We start from the raw sequence: 26612 nt of genomic DNA, 5'->3' as shown, positions 1-26612 counted from the left end.
GTATTGTGCAAAATACGAGAGAAGAGACCCACATTCCAATTTCAACCACAAAAATCACTTTGTATTATGTATTCTTCTTGTCTAGGCATTACATTTTTAAAATTATTTACACATTTCTAAAGAAAAGGAAACACACTTTTCAGCTAATCTCCTTAATAGTTCACAAAATCAGAGGGGACCAAAGCCTATACTAAATACTACAAGAGAAAAATGAACTTATATACACCAATGCAAATCAAGGATATTAACTTATTTTGCAACTGCAGCAACAAACTGAGCAAGAGACAACTTGAGCAGTCACTTTTTTCTCACACAGCAAAATAGAGTAGGTTCACATAAATATATGTTACCTCCTAGAAGTTGATTATTCATTTACAAAATTGTATATAGAACTGAAGATTGCTCCCACTTTAGTTTTCTCTGTCTTCTACCTTCTTCTCCAGGGTCTCTTGCCCATTTATCATTTCTCGTGTTTCCTCTTATTTTCTTCATTTCCTATACTGACATTGATTTTTCTATGTCTTGTTTCTTGTCTCTCTACACCCTTCAGTCTTGAGCCCCATGATCTTTCAGTTCATATCTCTTACTTATTCTGTACCTTTTCCACTACTTTCATCATGTTATTTAATCTCTCTTAATGACAAACAATGCCTTCATGTGCCCATAATAATGGATTTCTGTTATCATGGATGACATTACATACAGTGGGGGAAATAAGTATTTGATCCCTTGCTGATTTTGTAAGTTTGCCCACTGACAAAGACATGAGCAGCCCATAATTGAAGGGTAGGTTATTGGTAACAGTGAGAGATAGCACATCACAAATTAAATCCGGAAAATCACATTGTGGAAAGTATATGAATTTATTTGCATTCTGCAGAGGGAAATAAGTATTTGATCCCCCACCAACCAGTAAGAGATCTGGCCCCTACAGACCAGGTAGATGCTCCAAATCAACTCGTTACCTGCATGACAGACAGCTGTCGGCAATGGTCACCTGTATGAAAGACACCTGTCCACAGACTCAGTGAATCAGTCAGACTCTAACCTCTACAAAATGGCCAAGAGCAAAGAGCTGTCTAAGGATCTCAGGGACAAGATCATACACCTGCACAAGGCTGGAATGGGCTACAAAACGATCAGTAAGACGCTGGGCGAGAAGGAGACAACTGTTGGTGCCATAGTAAGAAAATGGAAGAAGTACAAAATGACTGTCAATCGACAATGGAAGAAGTACAAAATGACTGTCAATCGACAAAGATCTGGGGCTCCACGCAAAATCTCACCTCGTGGGGTATCCTTGATCATGAGGAAGGTTAGAAATCAGCCTACAACTACAAGGGGGGAACTTGTCAATGATCTCAAGGCAGCTGGGACCACTGTCACCACGAAAACCATTGGTAACACATTACGACATAACGGATTGCAATCCTGCAGTGCCCGCAAGGTCCCCCTGCTCCGGAAGGCACATGTGACGGCCCGTCTGAAGTTTGCCAGTGAACACCTGGATGATGCCGAGAGTGATTGGGAGAAGGTGCTGTGGTCAGATGAGACAAAAATTGAGCTCTTTGGCATGAACTCAACTCGCCGTGTTTGGAGGAAGAGAAATGCTGCCTATGACCCAAAGAACACCGTCCCCACTGTCAAGCATGGAGGTGGAAATGTTATGTTTTGGGGGTGTTTCTCTGCTAAGGGCACAGGACTACTTCACCGCATCAATGGGAGAATGGATGGGGCCATGTACCGTACAATTCTGAGTGACAACCTCCTTCCCTCCGCCAGGGCCTTAAAAATGGGTCGTGGCTGGGTCTTCCAGCACGACAATGACCCAAAACATACAGCCAAGGCAACAAAGGAGTGGCTCAGGAAGAAGCACATTAGGGTCATGGAGTGGCCTAGCCAGTCACCAGACCTTAATCCCATTGAAAACTTATGGAGGGAGCTGAAGCTGCGAGTTGCCAAGCGACAGCCCAGAACTCTTAATGATTTAGAGATGATCTGCAAAGAGGAGTGGACCAAAATTCCTCCTGACATGTGTGCAAACCTCATCATCAACTACAGAAGACGTCTGACCGCTGTGCTTGCCAACAAGGGTTTTGCCACCAAGTATTAGGTCTTGTTTGCCAGAGGGATTAAATACTTATTTCCCTCTGCAGAATGCAAATAAATTCATATACTTTCCACAATGTGATTTTCCGGAGTTAATTTGTGATGTGCTATCTCTCACTGTTACCAATAACCTACCCTTCAATTATGGGCTGCTCATGTCTTTGTCAGTGGGCAAACTTACAAAATCAGCAAGGGATCAAATACTTATTTCCCCCACTGTATGTTAAACTCATTTATTTCAAGCACTTACCAACACTAAACCACATACACATCTATGGAAACAATTCAACTGTATGTATATATCCCTCAAGAGGCAACATCTCATAAACACAAAAGTCTGCTATAAAGATAACCACTTCAACAAACATCAGATCCTGCAAAATTTTCTAAACCCATGTCTGATGTTATGACAAACTAAAATTAAAGTTTTGATGTCACCTCAGCAAGGCCAACACACAAACAATCCACTGCAAAACACCATGCACAAACTTGTGTAAAAACACACTCAGAACCTTACCATATCATAACAGCATTAACTCCCAGGACTCAAAGAGCAACAACTTGAGGCATAAAAAGGCAGCACTGTAAATATTACACTAGGCTCTAAAACTCCAATACACCTTCTAGTGAAAAAACACAAAACAAACTGGACTGCAATAAGATCTCTACACAGATACTACATGCTAGCAGAATACCACCTTGATCACACACACAACACACAGACAGACCCTCAACAAATATCAAACAAGGGTCCATGGATCAGTAACAGAAATATGAAGACAAAAAACTGATCTGGAAACCTCAAGATGCCAGACTTGCATGTACTGCAATACTAAAGAATTAAAAAATAAAATACAAAATATCAGAGATGCAAATTTCCAAAAGCTGACATATTCCAATTAATAAATTCAGAATAAAATACTGTTTCTATCTTTGTTGATGATTTTGTTGTCTCTTTTCTGCCTTTCTCTATATTTAACTATCTTTACAGGGTCTTCTGTCCATTTGACATTTCCTCTCTCTCCATGTCCACCATCCATTTTCCCTCTGTGTCCCCATATGTCCAGTCCAGCGTCTCCCCTCTGTATTCCTTTACTTATTCTTCCCTCTATGTTTAGCATCTCCCTCTTGGTGTCTCTATCCTCCCCTATATTCAGCATCTCCCCAATGTGTCTGTACCTTGACCTGTCCTGCATTTCCCCAGTGTCCCCATCAGCATTTCCCCTCCTCTATCCCCCTATTTCCAGCATTGACCCTGTAACTCCCTATCCACCCTCCCTTGTCCAACATTGACCATTTATCTCCCTATTCACCCTCCCTTGTCCAGCATTGACCCTGTATCTCCCTATCCACACCCCATGTCCACCATTTACCCTGTGTGTCTCTAGCCACTCCCCCCATCTCCAGTATTAACCCTGTTGATCCCTATCTCTTCTGTCCAGCATTGCCCCTATGTGTCCCTGTCTCTATGCTCCCTTTCATATCCAGGCCAGCATCTCTTGTTTATCTTCATGAATCTCCTCTCTCTCTTCCTCCTGTACCCCTACCCTGTGGCCAGTATCTCTCCCTCTCTCTTCCCACCCCTCACCCCTGTGGTCCAGTGTCTCCCCCCCTTCCATCCAGTATCTTTCCCCCTCTTTCCTCCTTCCCCAGTCTAGTCTCTCTCTCTCCCTCCCCCACTGGTCCACCATCTATCCTTTCCTTTCTCTCCCCTCCCTGGGTCTAGCACCTCTTCCTATCGTCCCACTTCCTAATCCAGCGGAGCAGCACCTGCACATTTCCCTTCCCTCTACCGTATAGCAATCTGAACATGCTACTTCAGGGCCTCAGCCTTCCTGGTGATGTGTCCTGCCTCTGATATAACTTCCTGTTTCCACAGGGGCAGGGCACATCACAGGGAAGGCCGAGGACCCAAAGCAGCTTGTCTGAATTGCTGTATGGCAGAAATCAAGACAAGTCAGATGGAGCATCAAACTACGGAGAGAGGAAGGAAAGGGAAGCAGCCTGTCTGAATCGCTATAATGCTACTGACTTTTTATGTTTGGCTGTGTTCCGTTCTGAGTTCTCCCGTTAGTTTTGGATGATAGCAGATAGCCTCAGATCACTGCCAGTCTGCAATCAGGCTGGTTAGGCCCCGAAATACTGGGGATGCTTGAACCATACCTGTATGGAAGGACAACTAGCTAGGGAGAAGTGCGTTGCAGCTTGCTGGGGAGGGAAATAGAAGACTGGATTAAGGGGAAGCAAAAAGCAGAGCATGCTAAAAAGATGTAGGAAGTGAAGCAGGTAGAGAGCTATTAATCTCCCTGCCTCCAAATATAAAACATTAAATTATGCCTCTTCAGGAGGAGAAAAATTAAAAAGTGCAGAGGGAGTAAGTAGGGGTGAAAGAGGACAAGGAGAAAGAGGGGGAAGAAGAAATTAGGGGAAAGTGAAAGAATAGGGGAAAGCCCTATGCCATAGCTGGGTGAGAACTGCTTAGGGATGAAAATATGGAGAGAGGAAGAGAGAGAGTGTGTACAATGTGGATGGGCTTCAGGGAATGAGGTGAAAGAAAGAGTGGCAGGACTCTAGCCATGTCCACATTACCTGCCCTGCTCTTCACATTTAGATAGAAGCTTGTTGCTCACAACCAGCCATACTTTGTTTTTCCTTTTCTTTTTTTGTTTGACAAGGGGAAATTTGTGTTGAGTTCAGCATCCTCAATCATTTTCAAAAGCAGGCTCCTATGGGTTCAGGATAATAGATATTTTGGGGTACATGATCAGAAGCAAACGTGGGCGCTAGAGGCTATTAGTCCTCCTATGATCAAAACTAATAGCGCATATATATTGCATTCTGTTAGTTTTGATTATCGGGGCTTTAATTCCCCTTGCTGTTCTAGCTCTAATTTTTCAGTGCTGTTTGGAAGAGCATGGGGAATTTGATCACTGGCCTGCTTGAGAATTTGTTTTGACATAAAGCAGTTACATAGAAAAGGGACAGCTAGAGAGATGCCTAATTGAAGACAATTAGCTATGTATTAGATAGACTATATAAGAAAGCTTAGTCTTGAGGTAGGTGGTTAGAGAAGTAGGGAGAGTTGGTTTCTAAGTGTCTAGGGCCTATAGACCTCATCTGAACTGAAAGCAATTTCTTATCTATGAATGCCAATGGAAAACTGCAGCAGAGATTTTCAATAGATCAATAGTCAAAAATGTAGCAGTTCACAACAGATTGAAGTGCAGGAAGCCCTGTCATTTCTTGAATAAAGCAGGGTAGAGAGTTAGAAATATACATAGATTTTTTGCTTACATTAGATGTCCAGCAAACTCAAAATAACAATGCAGTACAGGATAAAGATAGGTAGCAGAAATCTGAAAGCAAAACCATAGCCAAACAGTGAAAGAGAAATAAGTAGTAAGAAATCACTTGGCAGTTTTGGAGATCAGTTGCCTGCAGTGTAGCAGCACACTACGTGTGTGAGAAATAGTTCCAAGCTAGCCTGTACTTGTGTATTTTATAAAATACACACAGACATTGCAGCTCTGCACAAACTACACCCCTAGGTCTTTATCTATTGTCATTTTCCTAACTTTCTATGCTTCCATGACAGAATAAAACAAAAAGAAAAAAAGAAATGGAGATATTTGTAGAGAAGAGAAATAAGAGAGAAAGCAAATAGTAGAGAATAAAAGAAAACATGACAAAGGGGATGAGAAGCCAAAATGTATTATTGGGGATATGTGGATAGGTCAATCAATGACTGGCATTCTTACCATTTGGCATTATTGTGACTACTAGTTTGGGGTAAGCAATGTTGGAGCATCCCACCTCAGTCCCACAGATCCGTTTACACTCGGAAGGCACCACGCATGCAATCTCATCTGCAAATCCACAAGAAACACTGTTATAGAAGCCCCTGTCCAGTTGTTACTATTATTGGGCCTGATTTTATAACAGTATGATTACCTGATACAGGGGTCCTTTTACTAAGGTGTGCTAACAGATTTAGCGCACGCTAAATGATAAGACACCCATAGGAATATAATGGGCATCTTATTTAGCACACACTAAATCCATTAGTGCACCTTAGTAAAAGAACCCATAATTTATTATATGCCGCCTATAAGTCCAAAAACTATTGAAGTGGTGTACATTCATGTACATTAGGTATTTTTCTGTCCCTGGAGGACTCACAATTTGCATTTGTACCTGAGACAATGGAGGGTTATGTAACTTAAAAAAGTTCACAAGGAGCTTCAGTGGGGTTTGAACTGGGCTCTGCTCTAACCATTAGGCTACTCAAATACAGGAAAGGCATATAGGGAGTCTTTTACAAAGCCGCACTAGCATTTTTAGCTCATGGTAAAAATCAGCTGGCGGTAAACGCTGAGGCACCCATTATATTCCTATGGGGATCTCAGCGTTTACCGCCAGCTGATTTTTTACCTCAAACTAAAATGCTAGCACAGCTTTGTAAGAGGTCCCCATAGATACCTATGCGCCCTTATAAAATAGGCATCCAGCCCCAATAGTGTGGGTAGAATTTACGGACTTGTTAAGGTAAGGTTTTGTATGTTGTTATCTTTATTGATATATTTTTATTTTACTTGAAATGTTTATCGAGCAATGATTATCCCTATCTCATTTATTTATTGATTAGAGTTCTACTGAGCTCAATTTTTTTTACATATATTTAGAATGCTTTAAAATGTTTGTTGTTGGTGATTGTGGAAGCTAGCCTTTTTTGATCGGTCAGTTTATTGAATATGAAAGTTAAAATATTGAGACAAAAAGCAAAACACTATGTCAACTGTGTGTACTTGATGAATGCAGATGCAGTTAAAACAAGATACAACATAATAGAATATTTTTTGTGCGTTTTTCAAGCCATATTTTGTTGCACATGATTTTTTTTGTTTAAGGTGTGATAGCATTTTTTGTTTTTGATAGACACACACATTTACACATATCTAAAACTGGTGTACATGATTGCATGTAATCTAAGCATTTATTTGTATATTTTTATAAAATGCAGACATATATAAAAACTGTGCCTCCACTCTGCCTGAACTATACCCATGGGAATGTCTACACACGGATCACATAAAAGCAGATACAAACTTTCCAAGTGCATACTTTTTTCATGTTTATGCAGTCACACAATTTTATAAAATCCCTTTCCTGTGTGTAAAACAGGCTTTACATGTAAAAAAAAAAATGCTTTATACACATTCCCCTATTATTACTGCTATTTGGATAGCAGTGCTTTACGCGCATAAATAATAAACAGTCTTTGTTTGGTGGAGCTTATAGTTCAGGGGTTCTCAACCCAGTCTGATTTTCAAGATATCCACAATGGATATGCATGAGATAAATTTGCATGCACTGCCTCCACTGTATGCAAATCTGTCTCATGCATATTTATTGTGGGTATTCTAAAAACCTGATGGCTTGGTGTGTCCTGAGGACTGGGTTGAGAACTCCTGGTCTTTTCAATGCAGATTGACATAAATCAACAAGGAAGCTCTGAGTTGAAACAAGGAAATTCATCTGGAAATGTAAACCTGTGGGATTAACTGAGGTAGGAACAATTTAAATTGAGTAAAACTGCAAGCAATAAGGCATTTTAGGACACACATAAAAGAACTAGTGGAGTGGGGAAGTCTCTGGATTACCCATGGAACATTTGAAGAGACTTGAATCCCTAGAAGCAGCCATATCCAAGAAGGTATCATTGTAACAACAAACACATACAGAGGTCCGTGCCAACAGTGACATGACAAGTAACCTCTCACACAGTAATATTAAGTAATTCTTTCCTACTTATTTGGCATGACTGACAGTCTTTTTGTAAAATATCATTGTGGGTGCTTTTTGTGTAAAGGACATTGTTTCTTGCTTTACAAGAACTTCTACCCAGATCTAAAGAAGCCTAGCTTCTGAGATACTCACATGAGCGCATCCACAATCTGAATATATATATATATATATATGTGAAAAAAATCCCCACCCCTGTCAGATTCCTTATGTCCATTCTGCTATGTCATGAAAATTGTTTAGGGGAATACAACCCTACCCACCCATCTTATATGTCTTCTTTTCCTCTGGAAAGTAATCTAAAATTATTTTACTCCACATAAGAGGGTTTAAATTTGGTGTGATATTTTTTTAAAGTATGCCTGTAATTCTCAGGAGATGCATTTTGAGCCTCTGTTCAAATTTATTTTATAGAAGCCCAGGAGTAATGTTTTACTCTCTTTTGTATCCCTCATTTTGTTACTCTCACCTCCACAGAGGCGTATACTCAGTGCTGCTTGATATATGCCAGAGGCTGCTAAAATACTGGTAGCCATCTTCTTTCTAATGCTGTGCCTTAGCATACCCCCTTCATGCCACACCAGTGCTACAGTATTGATTAAACTCTAATATAAATATATGTATCTTGCTGATATCTGACTTGTACATATATGGTTACCTTATTCAAAAGGTCTTATTGTATAACTTTGGTTTCAAATTCCTATTCCCTCAATGGATATCTTTTGGCCATATAAGTTGATATACACTCAGAGGTTATGCAGAAAAAGTAGGGTGAGAGAGAGGTTTGCCAGGGGCACTGCCAAAAGTTATCACAGTAATATCATAGTTACATAGTAACAGACAGCAGATAAAGACCAGCATCATCCATCTAGTCTGCCCTGCAAGATAGCTAGAGTTGTACTTGCCACTCTGTGCAGAACATGCAGGCTACCTCCTCTATGCCTTTATTTAGGATTATACCTTCTGCGCCATGATATTTGGCAACCCGTACTTGTCAAATATTTGTTGGGCAGTTAATCCAAATTCAACTCCTCATTTGTTTTTCTTAATGCAAACACTGCACATAAGTTTTTCTTTTAGGTTTTTTTGTTTGTTTGTTTTTTAAGTTTTCTTTGCTTCCCTTTCATGAGAACTTTTCTCAACCATTTTATACCTGGATAACTCTTAGGTTTGTTAATCACTAATATGTTTTCCAACTGTGTACTTTCAGTAGCTGTACCCTATATTCAGTGGGGCAGTTTTCAAAATTATGCACAGATTCTTTATCTCAGAACTTCACATGAGTTGTCGAAGGAAACATGTACTTGTATTTTCCATTTAAGAATTACTTAGGAAAAACTCCCATAGAGATTGGCACCTGCTTTTTTTTCTGTAGAAATACACAAAAACCAATACTGAGCAGGATGTCAAGGGAATAATTTGAAACATCTAAACTAGAGCTGTACTGAATAGCATTTTTTACTACTTGGCTGACTACGAATAATGAAAAATATTATTTGTCCGAATTCGAATATCGAATAGTAGAGGAGTGTGGTAGCCGTGTTAGTCCACTCTTAAGGTTATCAATAGAAATCAAACAAAATCAAACATGGAAGAAAAAGGTATCATCTTTTCTTTTCCATGTTTTATTTTGTTTGATTTCTATTGAATATCGAATACAAATAATGGGCATTGAGTTTTAACATAATAAATAATGAAAGAAGCAACATAAAATTAGAGATCAAGTTGTTTATTTCAGTAGGATTTAGCACAATAGAGCCCTGGATTCTTGATATTTGGATTTAAATCACTTTTTGGCCGAATGTGAATAATGTATTTGGGGCTGAATCAAGTTGAATATGAATATTCAGTACAGCCCTAATCTAAATATTTCAAATGAATTCTATATTTAGCAGGCCTATACATGTGAAAAGACATGTGAGATGGATGTCTATATACTGGAAACATCCAGCATGAACATCCATGCTACAAACTGAAACATCCAAAGTATGAACAGGGGAAAACAAGGGACATGGACATTTGTATGGCAGTTTAGGAACTTACATCTTATAAAATGGACCACATATGTCCATGCAGAGCAGAGAGGTAGCCTAATGGTTAGAGTACTAGACTGCAAATTAGGGAACTCAGGTTCACATCCCTCTTCAGCTAGTTGTAGTTTTTTTTTTTTTTTTTTTTTTTAATTGTGAGACTTCCAGTAACAGAAAAATATGTACTATACTTGAATGAACATCATTCAATTGCCTTCAGGCGTGCAGGTATCTTATATATTCAAGTATAGTAGGTATTTTTCTGTCCCTGGAGGGCTCACAATTAAAAAGAAAAAAAGAGTGGCAATAAGATTTGAATTTGGGTCCCTTAGTTCCCAGTTCACTGCATTAACCATTAGGTTACTCCTCAGACCTACATGCTCTTTTGCTAAGCATCCATAATTCCTAAAGGTGTCACAGCGCCTGGTATCCCTTGCTGATTTCACAGTCAGGGGAGAGGAAGGGGGACAGCAACCACTGGGGGATTAAGGGGGTGTTGTGCCTTAATCCCTCCAGTGGATAAATGCTTCATCTGAGTACTGTTCTGTAATCTGGACGTGCCAAGTACCAGGTTTAAATAACATCCTTATTTCATCTCTTATTTCATAAGCTGTTGAAAGCATTTCTATTTAGTAAATCCCTTACTCACACTTGTAATTGTTAGCCCTCAGGCATGCTTGGATCCCTGCTGTTGTTATTCAGTAGTAGTGGAGTTTGAGTATTGTATTACTACGTATGCTAATACTAATTGTATTGTACTTTTTGCAAATGTTTATTCCTAGCCATATTGAACCCAAACTTATTTGGGATAATGTGGGCTATAAATGTCAAATAAAAATAAATATTTTTAGACTTGGACATCCTTCCCATTTCTGTGATTGGAGCTGCATGTCCATATTTTCGACCTGTAGGGGTAAGACCCTGGCACTATACTAGTGCAATACAGAGCTTGGTCTACAGTCTCTTAAGATCCAGAATACAAATGAGCAGTGCTGATGCTTCAGTATTGCATGAACTTTGCTGTGATTTTTGCCAAGGCTTGCACTTCAGAAGGAAAATACCTATGACCCACTTTGGTTTCTACAAGGATGTGGGCAACCATGGCAAAAGCCCTTGGTCAGAGCAATCCCAGTTTCCCTGGTGCCAGAATTCAGATGACATCAAAAAGCATTCATGTGGTTTTGCAAGCCATAACATACAGGGCACAACTGCTTTCAAGCATTTGTTAAAACAGTATCTGTTACGTTTGGCATAAGGATTGTCCTGATTGGCTTGACAGTAGCTGTTTTGTCCTGATGTATCTGCAGCTGTGTTTTTTTGTGAAGATTGTTTTTCATTGTTGGTGTTGTTTGCATTTTTAGATCATATTATAAATAATAAATGTAATGTCTAATCTTCAGAGATATTGCCTCTCTCAAAATGAAATAAAAAGGGCATCTATTATGTCAAGAGCTAGAAAGTGAACTCCTCTGAACTTATCTCTACTCATCAGTTCATCAACTGGAACACTTCAGAGCATGCCCTGCCAGCTCGAGATCACCTTCTGATCATACCATTCAGGGGCGTAGCTAGACAACAGATTTTGGGTGGGCCTAGGCAAGAAGTAGGTGGGCACCAAGTGTTCTCCTCCTCCCCCACCACCAAAAAAAAAAATCTCAGCTGGTGGGATAATACTTCTTTCCACCTTTGCAGTCTGCAGCAAGCATGCGCTAAAAAGTGAGAATGTGCAGGTGCCAGTATCATGGAGAGTAGCGTTTTTGTTACCATCAGGGGGAAGTCTTCAGTAGGCGGAGCTTGGGATCCCCACCAGCTACCACTAAACATGTGCTACTGTTGGGTGGGCCTGACCCCTAAGTGGGTGGGCCCTGGCCCACCCAGGCCCACCTGTGGCTACGCCACTGCTACCATTCCTGAGAGAAAAGAGACTTGCCTCACAGTCAGATTGTATAAGACAAGCTCTGGGGTGATAAAATAGGTGGCCTGATTCTGTGCTATTGGCTATTGCGTGGCCTTTGCAGTAATTTCATTTCTGGCGGGTGTCCTCTACATGTGTACGAAAAATATTTTTTATTTTCTGGTGCATATCAGCTACGTGTGCCAAGTGGCATTTGACATGTGAAGGTCATTACCGCCCGGTTACCATATGAGACTTGACCGCTAGGTCAATGGCTGGTGGTCAGATCTCAGACTCAAAATGGACACACGGCAATTTTCATTTTGCCACACGTCCATTTTCAGTAAAAATTTTTAAAAGGCATTATTTTACAGGTGCGCTAAAAAATTATTTTGCGCGCGCCCAAAACATGCGTCTACACTACTGCAGGCCATTTTTCAGTGCACCTTAATAAAAGGACCCCTAAAATTGGGATTTGGATGTCCATGAAAATGTGGACATCTAAATACCAGTTTTCAGATGTCCAAAAACAAGAATAGAGCTTCTAAAATAACCACCATAGTAAGCATTACTTAATATACACATATAGCTATATGTATAATTAATATGTATAACTTATACATACACATAAACAGGGAATATTGGTGCATCCATGTGTAACCTACATAAACTAGCAAATTTCAGCACTATGTATATAGGTTTTAAATTTGCCTCAGACACCCCAGATTATACCTCGTTTTTTTTTTCTTCCAAATAAAATGTATATGCTATGGTGCTCATTTTCAAAAGAGAAAAACATCTCAAAAATGGCACAAAGTGCCAGGTGGATGTTTTTCTTGCCAAAATGTTAATATAAACATATATTTTGCATTCACAGAAACTCCCACGGCCCCTCCACCACCACCACCAGGGATGCACAGCAGAAACAGAACATTCCCCAGAGAGCTCATCATAGAAAATCATTCTGATTGGAGTAATCAGTAATAGCAACATAAATCTTCTGCAGTACTAGGCATATTGTGAAGAAAATGTAAAACAAACCCTACAAAAATCACTCAGGACCTAGATAGCAAAGTTGCTATACTATAACACCGACTTATAGAAGTAACAAAACAAGAACACTACCTAGGAAAAAGGCAGCACCATGCGTATTGTTCTTGGACCTAGAACATCAATATGTCTATTGGGAAACTGAACAAACTGGATTACTACAGATCCTTACACAGTAACTCCATGTTAACAACATACTTGGCCTCATACATGCTGAACAAAGACAGACTCTTGCCAAGTACAGAATAACTACAAAATTATGATAGAAATATGTAGACAAAAATGAAACAAATCCCAAGAAGCCACATTTTACATGTGGAGCAACACCAGAGAAATAGAAACAGCACCCTAAACTCTGAAAAATATAAAGACAACAGATGTAGTTCCTACTGTAAAACTGACATGATTTCATTCGTTAAATCCTATTTAATAATTTGCACCTCCAACGTTCCATGTCTGCCTGCCTGCCTGGGTTCGTAACATCTCCTGATGTCAGCCAGCCTCCAGCGTTCCATTCTCCCTCACTGTCCCGCCCTTGCATCAAGATGTAATGACGTCAGAGGGTGGAACAGTGAGAGGGAAGGGAACGCTGGAGGCGAGCTGACATCAGAAGGGATGTTACGAACGGAACGGAAGCCAGCACCAGCCAGCCAGAGAACGTTCGGGAAGGGGAGGGCAGGGCAAAGGAGAATTGATGGACATGGATGGGATGGGAGGACAGTAGAGGATAGAATCGCAGGACATGGATGGGAGGACAGGGAAGAGGAGAATCGCTGGGCGTGGAGGGGAGGGAAGAATTGATGGACATGGAGGGGAGGGCAGGGGAGAGAGAAAAAAAAAAGCTTACCTGACAGCCTTCCTAGGGCCCGTTTCATTGTTGAGGAAACGGGCATGGTTCCACTAATTAAAAATAAAATTCTTTATTCTACCTTTCTTGGGTGGCCATTTTATTCATGTTTGGCTCAGTCTCTCCTTTCTGCTTTCTTCTGTCTTTTCTTAACTCTCTTTCAGGGTCTCTAGTCCATTTGTCACTTTTTTCTCCAATTTTGATCTTTTTTTTCTACTTTCTGAGGTCAATTTTCAAAAGGTTTAGGTACTTATTGGTTAAAAATTAGGCACATAATTTTGCCCCTTTGACAACTAACTAGGATATAGCAGCTATATTTAGGTTCCTAAAAGTGGGTGGGCCAGGGGTAGAGTCATACAAGTATAGGCACTGAGCACAGATTTCCAGTGTTTAATGCTTAATTTAAGTGCCTACATTTAGGTGAGTAAATAGCAGGCCTAAAGTTAGGAGCTTCTGTTTTAGGATCCCAGATTAGATTAATCTTCATTTTAGGCCTTACAGCCTAATTTTGGTTGAATTTTTGCTAAGATTTAGGATCCTGAAACAGAGGTGCCTAGGTCAGGGGCTCAAAGCCCTTTGTATGTCAACCTGCACACATCAAATCAGATTTTCCTGTTTAGCAGTCTTATTTCAATGTGGTATGAGCAACTTGATACAATTTACCAGAAAATTATAATCTAAGCACAAGTAAAACATCCCCTAGAAGTTACTACGCATCATTTTTGGTTCATGACTAGCACCTTAAACCCAGAGGTCCAAGTTGCAATGTTAAGCTTGGTCACTCCATCATTTATAGCTTGCTACTTTGCAAGATTTTCTTTGTGTAGCAAATAGAAGGCAACAATCTTGATATACTAAATGGCTGTACCTTATGTTTTATTGTCTATCAATTCTCTCTACTGGTAGTGTGCTTACATATTTCCCTGCTCTCTCACAAATGCTTTACCATCTTATTTTTTCTCTAGTCAATATTAAGCCCGCAGCAAAAATACTGACCCCAGCAGTCAGAATTAGCCTGGATATGCAATGCTGGCATGTGCTAGCCACCAGATCTTATGGGGATGCTGGCCATTATTCAGCTGGGACCCTCATAAGGGTATATAGACAGGTCGCGCCTTTGTACCCCCCCCCCCCCCCCATGTACTGTGGAACAGCAAAATGGTGCAGTCCCCAGGTGGAAGGAACCTAGATCAGATACTAACAATGACCAAAACCTATGTTAGAGGTAGGAGGAGGTGCTATAGGCACTGCTTCTCTGGCTTTGCCCATCACACTTTTGAATAAACCTTTGATTATTTGGACACTATCCCCTTAATTCTAGAATGTTGTGCACTTAAACTTGTGATTAGTGCGCAAATTTGCTCACATAAGTTACAGAATAAAGTCAGTTGTGCACTTAATTTAATAATGAGATGATAATTGGTGTTAATGAGTAATAGGCTATAATTGGGCTTAATTGGTGCTAACTGGCACCAATTATTAGTTACGTGCATAACTGCCTTGACACTCGAATTCCAGAGCACACAATTTTAAGTAGACCTGGAGGGGCATAGGTGGGTCAGGGTCATGTCAGCCAGTTACATATCTGGGCTATAGAATGCAAGCATTTACGCACCTAGCTGCCTTAAGTTAGTATTCTATAACAGCGGTTGCACACACAGCTGCTGTTATAGAATTCACACTTACGGGCTCATTTTTGAAAGAGAAGGATGTCCATCTTTCGACATAAATTGGAAGATGGACTTCCAAATCGATATAATTGAAGCTCGATTTATGACGTCTGCAACTGCACTCCGTCGCAAGGATGGCCAAAGTTCAAGGGGGTGTGTCAGAGGTGTAGCAAAAGCGGGACTTGGGCGTGCCTAACACTTGGACGTCCTTGACCCATAATCGAAAAAAAAACAAGGACGTCCCTGACGAGCACTTGGACATTTTCACCCAGACCTGTTTTTCTTACGACTAAGGCACAAAAAGGTGCCTGAAATGACCAGATGACCACTGGAGGGAATGGGGGATGACCTCCCTTTACTCCCCCAGTGGTCACCAACCTTCTCTCACCCTCAAAGAACATCTTTAAAAATATTTTGTGCCAGCCTCTATGCCAACCTCAGATGTCATACTCAGGTCCATGACAGCAGTATGCAGGTCCCTGGAGCAGTTTTCTGTCGAGCAGGGACTGTCTCTTCATGTTCAACTGTACAGCGCTGCGTACGTCTAGTAGCGCTATAGAAATTATAAGTAGTAGTAGTTTTAGTGGGTGAGTGCACTTCAGACAGGTGGCCCATCCCCCCCACCTGTTACATTTGTGGAGGAAACAGCAAGCCCTCCAAAACCCACCAGAAACCCACTGTACCCACATCTAGGTGCCCCCTTCACCCCTAAGGGCTATGATAGTAGTATACAGTTGTGGGTAGTGGGTTTTGGGGGGCTCAGTACACAAGGTAAGGGAACTATGTTCCTGGGAGCAATTTATGAAGTCCACTGCAGCGCTCCCTAGGGTGCCTGGTTGGTGTCCTGGCATGTCAAGGGGACCAGTGCACTACAAATGCTGGCTCCTCCCATGACGAAATGGCTTGCATTTGGTCATTTTTGACATGGACATCTTTGGTTTTTGAAAATCGCTGAAAATCAGAAACGTCCATAACTAGGGACGTCCAAATCTAGGTATGGTGGAATTTAAAGATTTGGACGTCCCTGATGGTATTTTTGAAATGAAAGATGGATGAGCACTGTAGAGAGGTGGACCCAGGCCCATACCTCCCCCTACCTGTTACACTTGTGGAAGAAACTGTGAGCCCTCCAAAACTCACCAGAAACCCACTGTACCCACATATAGGTGCCCTCTTCACCCATAGGGGCTACGGTAGTGATATACAGTTGGGGGTAGTGGGTTTTGGGTGGGTTTTGGGGGACTCAGCAGACAAGATAAAGGAGTAATGGTGAGATGTGTGCCTGGGAGTATTTTACGAAGTCCACTGCACTGCCCCCTAGGGTGCCCTATTGCTTTCCTGGAATGTCTGGGGGACCAGTCTACTAAAAATGCTGGGTCCTCCTACATCCCAATGGCTTGATTTTGTGCGTTTTGCACTTGGGCGTTTTATTTTTTTTTTAAATGGACCAAAAAACAAAACGTCTAAATCACAAAACCTTGTTGAAAACAGTATTTTTGGGGAAAAAAAAAAAGGGAAGTTTTTCTTTTTTGAAAATGACCTTCTTTCCTATTCAGATTTTGGATTTTTTTTTTACAAAATGTCCAAAGTTGGACTTAGACATCATATCAAAAATGCCCCTCTATGTCAATCTGCTATTGTGATGGATGTAACAGCTATCCACTTTAAATTGGAGAATATGGAAAAGGTTATTCAGAGTGCCAGGTTGAGATTTTTGAATTTCACCTATAGAAATGTTTGAAAAAATATTTTGTTTAGAAATGTTACAAATTTCTCAAGATTTCATGCCTGCATTCCTTTGTGCTTATCTTCCACTGAAGAGACCTGGAACAAGTTTGGTTGAAGGAGATATGATTGCTGATTCATTAGAATTTACCAGAGAACAACTGAGAACTCAGGACAGGTCCTCTGGGACTGCTTGTGACATTGCCTTCAAGTTTGGCTAGGGACTGGATGCTTAAACAATATTTAAATGGCAACAGAAAAACAGTACGAAGGGCCTTCTAGGTTGACATAAACACTAGTCCTTTATTCATTGACCCAACACGGGCCGTGTTTTAGCGCAAGACTCCTGTGTCAGGGGCAGGGGCGTAGCCAGACACCCAATTTTGGGTGGGCCCAGGCCCAAGATGGGTGGGCAGAAGAACTCCACTTTGTCCAACAAGTGATTTGGTCTCTCCCTCTCTCACCTGCATACCATATGGTTCTCAAACATACCCCCTCCCCTGCATACTTTTTAAATCGCAGATTTTCACAAAAATCTGGCTGTGAATATACACTGCTCATGTTGGCCCCAGAGCCTTCCCTCTGATGCAACTTCCTGTTTCCGCATAGGAGGGAATACATCAGAGGAAAGGCTGGGGGGCTAGTGTGAGTACTATGTATCAGTTGCTGCTCGCTGCAGGTGAAGATCTGCTATTTAAAAAGTATGCAGGAGGGATAGTTGTTGGGAGTTTTTGGCTGGTGGGGCTTGGGGATCCCTGCCAGCCACATCATAGGTGTGCTGCTACTGGGTGGGCCTGAGGCCAAAGTGGGTGGGCCCGGGCCCACCCTTGGCTACGCCACTGGTCAGGGGTCAAATAAATGTATGAATCTAAATTCCCAGACACCAAAGAGAAAGAGGTTCAGCTCTATCAAAAATGGAGGTTAGTTTCCTGAGATCAGATTTCAACATAGCAGTCACAACACAGCAAAGGTGTTATTACTTTTAGATCAAGCAAGGTTCAAAAGCCATAAGGCATATGCTGTGTTGACTGCTGTGTTGGAATCTGATCTCAGGAAGCTAACGTCCATCTTTGATAGAGCTGAACCTCTTTCTCTTTGGTTCTGGGAATTTAGGGCCCTGTTTACTAAGCCCCGCTAGAGGTGCATTAGTGCTTTTCATGCCTGCTAACTGTGTAGGTACCCACAATATTCCTATATTCCTACACAGCGCTTGCTAACTTTGTGCACGCGCTAAAAACATTAGTAAACAGGGCCCTCAGATTCATACATTTATTTGACCCCTGACGCAGGAGTTTTGTGCCAAAATACAACCCATGTAGGGGTCAATGAATAAAGGACCAGTGTTTATCTCATCCTTGAAGGCCCTTGGTGCTGTTTTTCTGTTGCCTTTTTATTGTGTGTGCTTTGACCTTCTTTGTGTTGCTGTGTAAACAATATTTAAAAAACAGAGAAGGGCAGTTTATGGGTAGAAAAGTACAAGAGAATTCAAAGAATTCCTAAAACTCTTGGATCTGCAAACACCCAACATACAACCAACTCACGAAAAAGGACACACACTAGATATCATAACGGAAAGATTAGAACCGGACTCAACTATCATACTCGCTAATACAAGATGGACACCAACACCATGGTCAGACCGCCATAGAGCAAATGTCACTCTCTGCTGGCAAAAAACACAACTAAACACGAATAATAAACATGAGCGAACAACCTACACAACGAGAGGGAAAATAGACCCCTCAACATTCTGGCAACAGATCTACCAGAACGAATGGACTACAAACGCTGACACCATCCAATTCCTCCAAGAATGGGATGACATAAGCACAACAACATTAGACAAAATCGCCCCAGTCCAAACCAGAACAACACACAGGAAAAACGCAAATCCATGGTTCACCGAAGAGCTGAAAAAACTAAAAACACAAGTCAGGAGACTAGAACGAGCCTGGAACAAAAAGAGAGACGAACAAACACTAAATGACTGGAAACTACTTCGGAGAAAATACAAATATACCATAAAACAGACAAAAAGACTTCACTACAAAACATTAATAGGACCAAACTACAAAGACACACATAAACTCTTCAACCTCGTGAACAAACTATTAGACACCTCACCAGTTACAACCAACGACAAAGATACACCAAGTGTCGACAACCTAGCGACATACTTCAAGGAGAAAATTATACTACTACGGCACAAGATACCCACCAGCCCTACAGAATACACCACTCTTCTAGACTGCCTAGATCCAGAAGAAGGAATATTCCCAGCAGACAGAACCTGGACCGAATTTGAACAACTGCCAGAAGACCTCATCTCTAAAACTCTTAAAAGATATGCTAAATCCAACTGCAAACTAGACATATGTCCAAACAGCCTCATGAAATCCGCTCCCCAGAAATTCATAATAGACCTAACAAACCACATAAACTACATGCTACAAAATGGACTCTTCCCAAAAGAAAAAGGAAAAATCTTGCTCACCCCTATTCCTAAAGATACAAAGAAAAACACGAGCGAAATAACCAACTACAGGCCAATAGCATCTATACCACTAATAACCAAGTTAACTGAAGGTATGGTAACTAAACAACTCACAAACTACCTAGATAAACACTCAATACTGCATGACGCCCAATCAGGATTCCGATCGAATCATAGCACAGAAACAGTATTAATCACCCTTATGACCAAATTCAAACAAATCATCGCAACTGGTAACAATATACTCCTCCTACAATTTGACATGTCAAGCGCCTTCGACATGGTAGATCATGGAATCCTGCTACACATACTCGAACATTTTGGCATAGGAGGAAATGTCCTGAACTGGTTCAAGGGGTTCCTAACCCTACGTTCGTATCAAGTCACATCTAATTCAACCACGTCCAAGGCATGGACACCTGTATGTGGAGTCCCACAAGGATCACCTCTTTCACCAACCATTTTCAACCTAATGATGATCCCTTTAGCAAAACTCTTATCAAACCATAAGCTCAACCCGTATATATACGCCGATGATGTAACAATATACATCCCATTCAAACAAGACACCAAAGAAATCTCCAACGAAATCAATCAAAGTCTACACGTCATGAACACATGGGCAGACGCATTCCGCCTGAAATTAAATGCAGAAAAAACCCGATGCCTGATACTCACCTCCCAATACAACACAAATGAATTCAGTGCTATAAACACACCAACCCTAAACCTCCCAGTCTCAGAAACACTAAAAATCCTTGGAGTCACCATCGACCGCCACCTAACACTCGAAACCCACGCAAACAATACAACCAAGAAGATGTTCTACGGCATGTGGAAATTGAAAAGGATAAGACCATTCTTCCCAAGATTCGTCTTCCGCAGCCTAGTGCAATCCCTCGTCCTCAGCCACCTGGATTACTGCAACTCACTATACGCGGGCTGCAAAGAGCAAATAATGAGGAAACTTCAAACAGCCCAGAACACAGCAGCCAGGCTCATCCTCGGAAAACCAAGATACGAAAGGGCGAAACCACTACGAGAGAAATTACATTGGCTTCCACTTAAGGAACGCGTTACTTTCAAAGTTTGCACACTAGTCCATACGATCATCCACGGCGAAGCCCCAGCGTACATGTCTGATCTAATAGACCTACCACCCAGAAACGCTAAAAGGTCATCCTGAACATACCTCAATCTCCACTTCCCCACTTGCAAGGGCCTGAAATACAAGACGCTACACGCATCAACCTTTTCCCACATGAGCACGCAGGCCTGGAATACACTACCGCGCAACCTAAGAATGATTAACGAACAAGCTTCCTTCCGAAAACTACTGAAGACGCACCTGTTTGAACAAACTTACGGAAAGAACCAAAACACATAGAGTCCATACTCACTGTTCATCAATGCAACATACATCCACTTCAGATCCCTCATCCTGTAATCAATTGTCCCACTGTCTCCTCCTAATGTTTCTATGTTGATGTCCCATTGTTATATTCCTAATGATAATCGAATGTCTCACACAACTCTGCACAATGTATTCCATATTCAAGTTGTTACAAATGTATTTCTACTATTCATATCTTATTGTAAGCCACACTGAGCCCGCAAAGAGGTGGGAAAATGTGGGATACAAATGCAATAAATAAATAAATAAATAAATAAATGGTATTTCTGGATAATTCCTGGGAGATTCAGAGAAGACCGTGGCAATTTTTATTGCTCTGCCTTGGAGTTCTTTGACTGGGAACATCTTTTTATTTAACGTTTCCTTGTAAATGCATTATTCATTCTTAGTCTACTAATGTATCTTTTTTTGGGATCACACTTAACTAGCTTTCTGATTCCCAAGGATTTGGTTTTTTTTTTGGTGGGGCTCCTTTGAATAGGGGTTTATTTAAGTGATCTGCTCTTTGTAACTGACACACAACCTAATTTCTTGTTTGTTTGCGTTTTCTCTCCAATGTGCCTCCCTTTAGTAGAATGAAGCTGAGGAAAACTCTTTAAATTGTAATTCTCTGTTTTTTCTTCTATTTCCTTTTATACCCCTTAAGGGGTGATTATATTTTCTTGACTCAGCTATTTCTGTACAAGTAAATGTGCTTATTTGTATTTTTGGGAAATTGATACAAAAATATAAAATAGTAACTATAAATTAGTTACACTGCTGACTGCATAACTAGTAACTAATTATAAATAACAAGTATTTATCTAGTTCCATTTCTCTTAGAGTAACTATCTCGAACTGGATCAGGTATACCTTTGTATAAGATGCGGCTGATCATTCCTGGCATCACCATGAGAAACATGGGTAGGAACTTGAGGTATCCGCAAAGGATGCATCCAGCCTTCACATGGGTCACATTCTTGCCAGCCAGGCACCGCTGGACAATTACCTGAGAACACAGAGAACGATTGAGAGGGCAGGGAGGTGATGGAGGTTGAAGATGCAAGAGCAAGCAATTAGCATATGTCTTCAGTGGAAACGTGTGAGTACAAAGAACCTAAAGAAAGAGGAAATGGAGAAGAAGGGGATCCTCAGCGGCGTAGCCAGACAACAGATTTAGGGTGGGCCTAGGCAAGAATTGGGTGGGCACCAAGTGTTCTCCCTCCCCCCCCCCAAAAAAAAAAAATTATCTCAGCTGATGGGAAAACACTTCTTTCCACCTTGGCAGCAGGCATGCACTGAAAACTGAGCATGTGCAGGTGTCGTGGAGAGTAGCGTTTTCATTACCATCAGGGGAAAAGCTTCAGCTGGTGGAGCTTGGGATTCCCACCAGTTACCACTAAACATGTGCTACTGTTGGGTGGGCCTGAGTCATCTGTGGCTACACCACGGGGATCCATATCCCATCACCACCCTGGTACTTGCAGAAAAGTATCCATATGCAATCATTACATTAGAACCAGAAGAATGGGTTCCATACTGGTCACTACCCCACTACCCAGGATAAGATGATCCATATCCAGTTGCATCTCCGGTAGTGGGAGACAGTGTCCTGTTCCTGGTCACTGCTCCAGAAGCAAGGAAAAGAGTTCCCTACCAGTCAGTACTCTCGAACTAGACAAAGAGGTTCAATATCCAGTCACAATCCTAGTATTAGGAAAAGGGGTTCCATACCTGGTCACTGCACCAATACCAGCAGGACACAAGAGTCAGGCCAATGAGTAGGGCAGGCCAAGGCAGATCACCAGTCAGAGGATCTCGGAACATGTTGAAAGCATCAGGACGAGGTTTGTAACATGCCTCAGATATATTATACAAATGTGGCTCCAGCGAGGTGTGCATGCTGGGGATAGCATTCATGTACTTCTCAAAAAGACCACTGTAGCCTCCAATTTCATTAAACCCTGAACAGCCAGATAGACATTATATTTATTAACATGAATGATAGCTGTCCTCAAATCACTACAGATACATCATTCTGTATAGTTTCTCTGCTGGGAAAGGCTGGGATTGCAAGAGCTATAAGTGCCATCGTTAGTTGTTTTTTTTTTTTAAATAGTAAAAATTTAAAGAAAATGAAAGTGGAGAGATGAAGATGCTTACCATACCCCGTGAGTACGAAGGCACCAGCAATAATGACAAAGGTTTGCACTGTGTCAGTATACATCAAGGCAGCCAGGCCCCCTGCGGAAATATAATGAGGAGTTGTGTGTTAGAAGCAGCATCAACTTTCTAGTAGCATTGTGGATGCACAATATACATTTTGTGAAACTACATTTTTGTATGTCTGTGTAATTCTATGCATGTGCTTGTACACATCTGTGCTTATTATTGTGTATGTCTGTGTCTACATGTGCACTATAGACCTCCAACTTGGAAGGATTGGACAGAAATCTGGTCAAAGATATCCAAAAGGTGGAAGCAAGCCAAATTAACACTCTACTGAGCCCTAGGCACATAGTTCATTCATTTGGATTTTTCTTACACCTTTTTTTTAGTAGTAGCTCAAGGTGAGTTACATTCAGGTTTATTTGAAATAATGCCTATAAAACCACATATCTAAGCAGTGCACAATAAAATAATATGAGGGAGAAAATAGGAAATCATATTAGGAAGCGTAGTTTACAATTTAATATAAAATAAACTTACAGAAAGATGATGCTTAATTCTTATCTAAGACATAAAATGGGGGAGGTGGTAAGGCTACTAACAAAACAGAAACAGCAAAGGAAAAGGCAGGAGGGAAACAGCTGGATCAATGAATGCAGCAAAATGGAATTATATAAATTATAGCGAGTTGTCAGATAGAGGTGTGCATGAGGACATAATCTGACCCCCATCCCCAATGAGTTTTATGGCAGAGGCTGGGGGTCCCTGATTAAGGAGGGTAAACTAAAAAGTTTCTCCTCTATAGAATTCCCAGAGCACTTAGAAAAGCCAGGTCAAACAACTACAAATGGGAACCCATAAAGGAACATAAGGAATTTTCACCCTGGGGGAGGGGTAAGAGGAGGAATCCAGTTTATTCTTGGCCAATAAGAAACCCAGACAGAAGGGTCCAATCAGAGAAAGGTAGACTAAGAGTTAAAGCTTTTAAGGGCCATCTTCCCTGCATAGAGGAGGAGGAGGAGAGGAAGCTTCCAGAGGACACTGAGATGGTGTGGGAGGAGGAGGAGGAACCACCAATAGATACTATTGAATGGGCAAGCCAAGAGGACATGAAGTTTGAACCTTTTTGCAACTTAAAGTGACTTTTTCTATGTTTTTTTCTCTTCCTTTTGAAGGAAGGCCAGATGGGGAGGTAACTGTCTGAGGAAGCAAGCGTTTGGTGTTCGCCCTCCCTTTTCCCTGCTTGTGCTTCCTAGGCAGGAAAAGGGTTTTTGGAAAAAGGAAACTTGGACTGCTTACTTTTTTTTTTTGTCTATTAGATTGTAAGCTCTTTGAGCAGGGACTGTCTTTCTTCTATGTTTGTGCAGCGCTGCGTACGCCTTGCAGTGCTATAGAAATGCTAAATAGTAGTAGTAGTAGTAGACTGTGTGATTTAAATTTTGTCTCCCTTTTGTTTTGAAAGCGATTAGGCTAAAGGAAGCTCTGGATGTTTTTTTTTTTTGTTTTGTTTTGTTTGAATCCTAAGGCACATGGCTGAAAACTGTTTTGAGGAGAGATGCTACTAAATTTGCATAAGCTGGAAGTGTACCCAATTTGCATATTTCTGTCATTCAATTGAACTGTTCTATCTATTGAAAAGAGTTAAGGGAATTCTGTACTTTTGTTTCCTTTTGGGTAAGGACATTAAAGAGAACTATAAGGAAGTGCTGTGAGTCATAATAGTTATTTTCTTTTCCACTTCATCCTGAGTGTATGAGCAGCCAGCAAGGCAGACCTGAAACCCCTGGTAAACTGTTATAGGATGATTTTTTTTTAATTTTATTTATTGATTGATTGATTGGAGGTCCTTTGTGATTGAATAACCCTGGGCTTTTCAGAGCTGGAGTGGTGGCTGGGACTTCTGTGAACCAAGAAGGCCTTCCTACCTAGATCCTATCTCTCTAGGGAGGAGTAGTGCAATAGTTTGGATCTATCATCACGCTATCCCAAGTCAATTCGTTTCTATCCCCACCCCATTCTTTATCATATTGTTACCATCCTCTCACCATCTCCACAATTTTCTTTCTCATCCCCATACCCAATCCACATTTGAGTGATCTTGTAAATTCAAGAAAAATATAGTCTTACTTTAGGTTAAGCAAGTAAGTAAAAATCTTAAGCAAACAAGTACAGTAAGTAACAGTAAGTAGGCTGTTTTCTCAAATATCAAAGTTTATAATATTCTCTCTGTTCCACCAGGTTGACAGCTAGAGGTGTGCATGGGAACACAATCTGGTCCACATCCCCACCTGTCTCCAGTCAGTTTGGATTCATCCACACACCATCCATCCACACACCATCTTTGTTATAAATGGATCTTTTATCAACAATACCGCAATTTTCCATGGATTTCCTATGATTCCCATTCCCATGCACGCCTCTACTATCAGGTAAAATTATAGGGATTATGATCCCCATTTATGTTTTATGCCTCTTCCTCTGCAATCTCCATTCATGTCATTCCCTACTTTCTTTCTAAGCTGACCTCCTTTCAGATCACATCTTTGTACAGGACATGGGAAAACTGCAAGCTGGGTCTCCTTTTGCAACAGAGACTTAGCCACCCTGGTTTCTACCCCTTACTGGGAAGACTTTCTTTTCCTCACTCCAGGCATGGCAGTGAGCTGACAGGGTTGAGCCTTGCCCAGCCCTCTCCTGGAGCTGGAGCCTCTCTAGAACCCTGGAGTGTTCTTTCCTCTGGGAGTGTCTCCCTCTCAATACTAAAAACCTTTCTCGTCTCCGAGCACAGCTCTCCTGGCTTCAGAATGCATAGCCCTCTGGAAACTGTAGTCAAAACGTTTTACCTAAACTTGACCAGAGGATTTTCCCTGTTTTGTTCACTTTGACCACATACATGGTGGCCCTCAGGGTACATACCACAACATCCAGAAAGCTTTATAAGATACCCCTATTGTGATAATAACAATAATATGCTAGTATATCCAAAAAAGACTAACATACCCTCAAAAGCATCACTATCCCTCATGACCTGTTGAGAGAGGTGGGAAACTGAAAAATCAGAAGGGCAATCTTTGAAATAAGAATTATTCTGACTTTTTCAGGCAGGACTGTCAGACATAAACCATCTACTGAATTTTTCAACAATAAATCATGAACTTGCATTAAGTGGGATTAAGAGGGCCTGGGGAGTGTCTGGAGCCATATAGAGGAGGGAAAGAAGAGAATGGTGCATGTTTACTACTATCAATGCAAATCATTGGCAGATTATTGGCAATTATAATACTGGTCTCCCTCAATGAAAAACATTGTTTGACAATTTTGTTCTGGCCCCAAATATTCCATATCACTAAAACGTAGACAGGTTTACAGACCCTCTCTTTACCATGGTTCTATAGAGCACATGGATTAATCCTACCTTGGGTGAGAATG

General features: G+C 41.1%; 1 protein-coding gene across 2 annotated transcripts in view; it reads right to left on the bottom strand.

Annotated features, from left to right (window-relative positions):
- The window catches only part of SLC5A2 (solute carrier family 5 member 2), a 144416-nt gene that overhangs the window by 50191 nt on the left and 67613 nt on the right, over positions 1 to 26612 (bottom strand). For both annotated transcript variants that reach the window (XM_030209692.1, XM_030209693.1), the window contains exons 7-10: positions 23178 to 23258; positions 22749 to 22978; positions 21888 to 22023; positions 5868 to 5975 (exon numbers count right to left, since the gene is read on the bottom strand). In XM_030209692.1, the coding sequence (XP_030065552.1) occupies positions 5868 to 5975; positions 21888 to 22023; positions 22749 to 22978; positions 23178 to 23258 (555 nt within the window). The remainder of the gene's footprint in view (positions 1 to 5867; positions 5976 to 21887; positions 22024 to 22748; positions 22979 to 23177; positions 23259 to 26612) is intronic.

This window comes from Microcaecilia unicolor, chromosome 7 (assembly GCF_901765095.1).
Source record: "Microcaecilia unicolor chromosome 7, aMicUni1.1, whole genome shotgun sequence".
Lineage (NCBI taxonomy): Eukaryota > Metazoa > Chordata > Amphibia > Gymnophiona > Siphonopidae > Microcaecilia > Microcaecilia unicolor.
The sequence above is the reverse complement of the archived record's forward strand: the minus strand, read 5'-3'. Positions and strand labels throughout refer to the sequence as shown.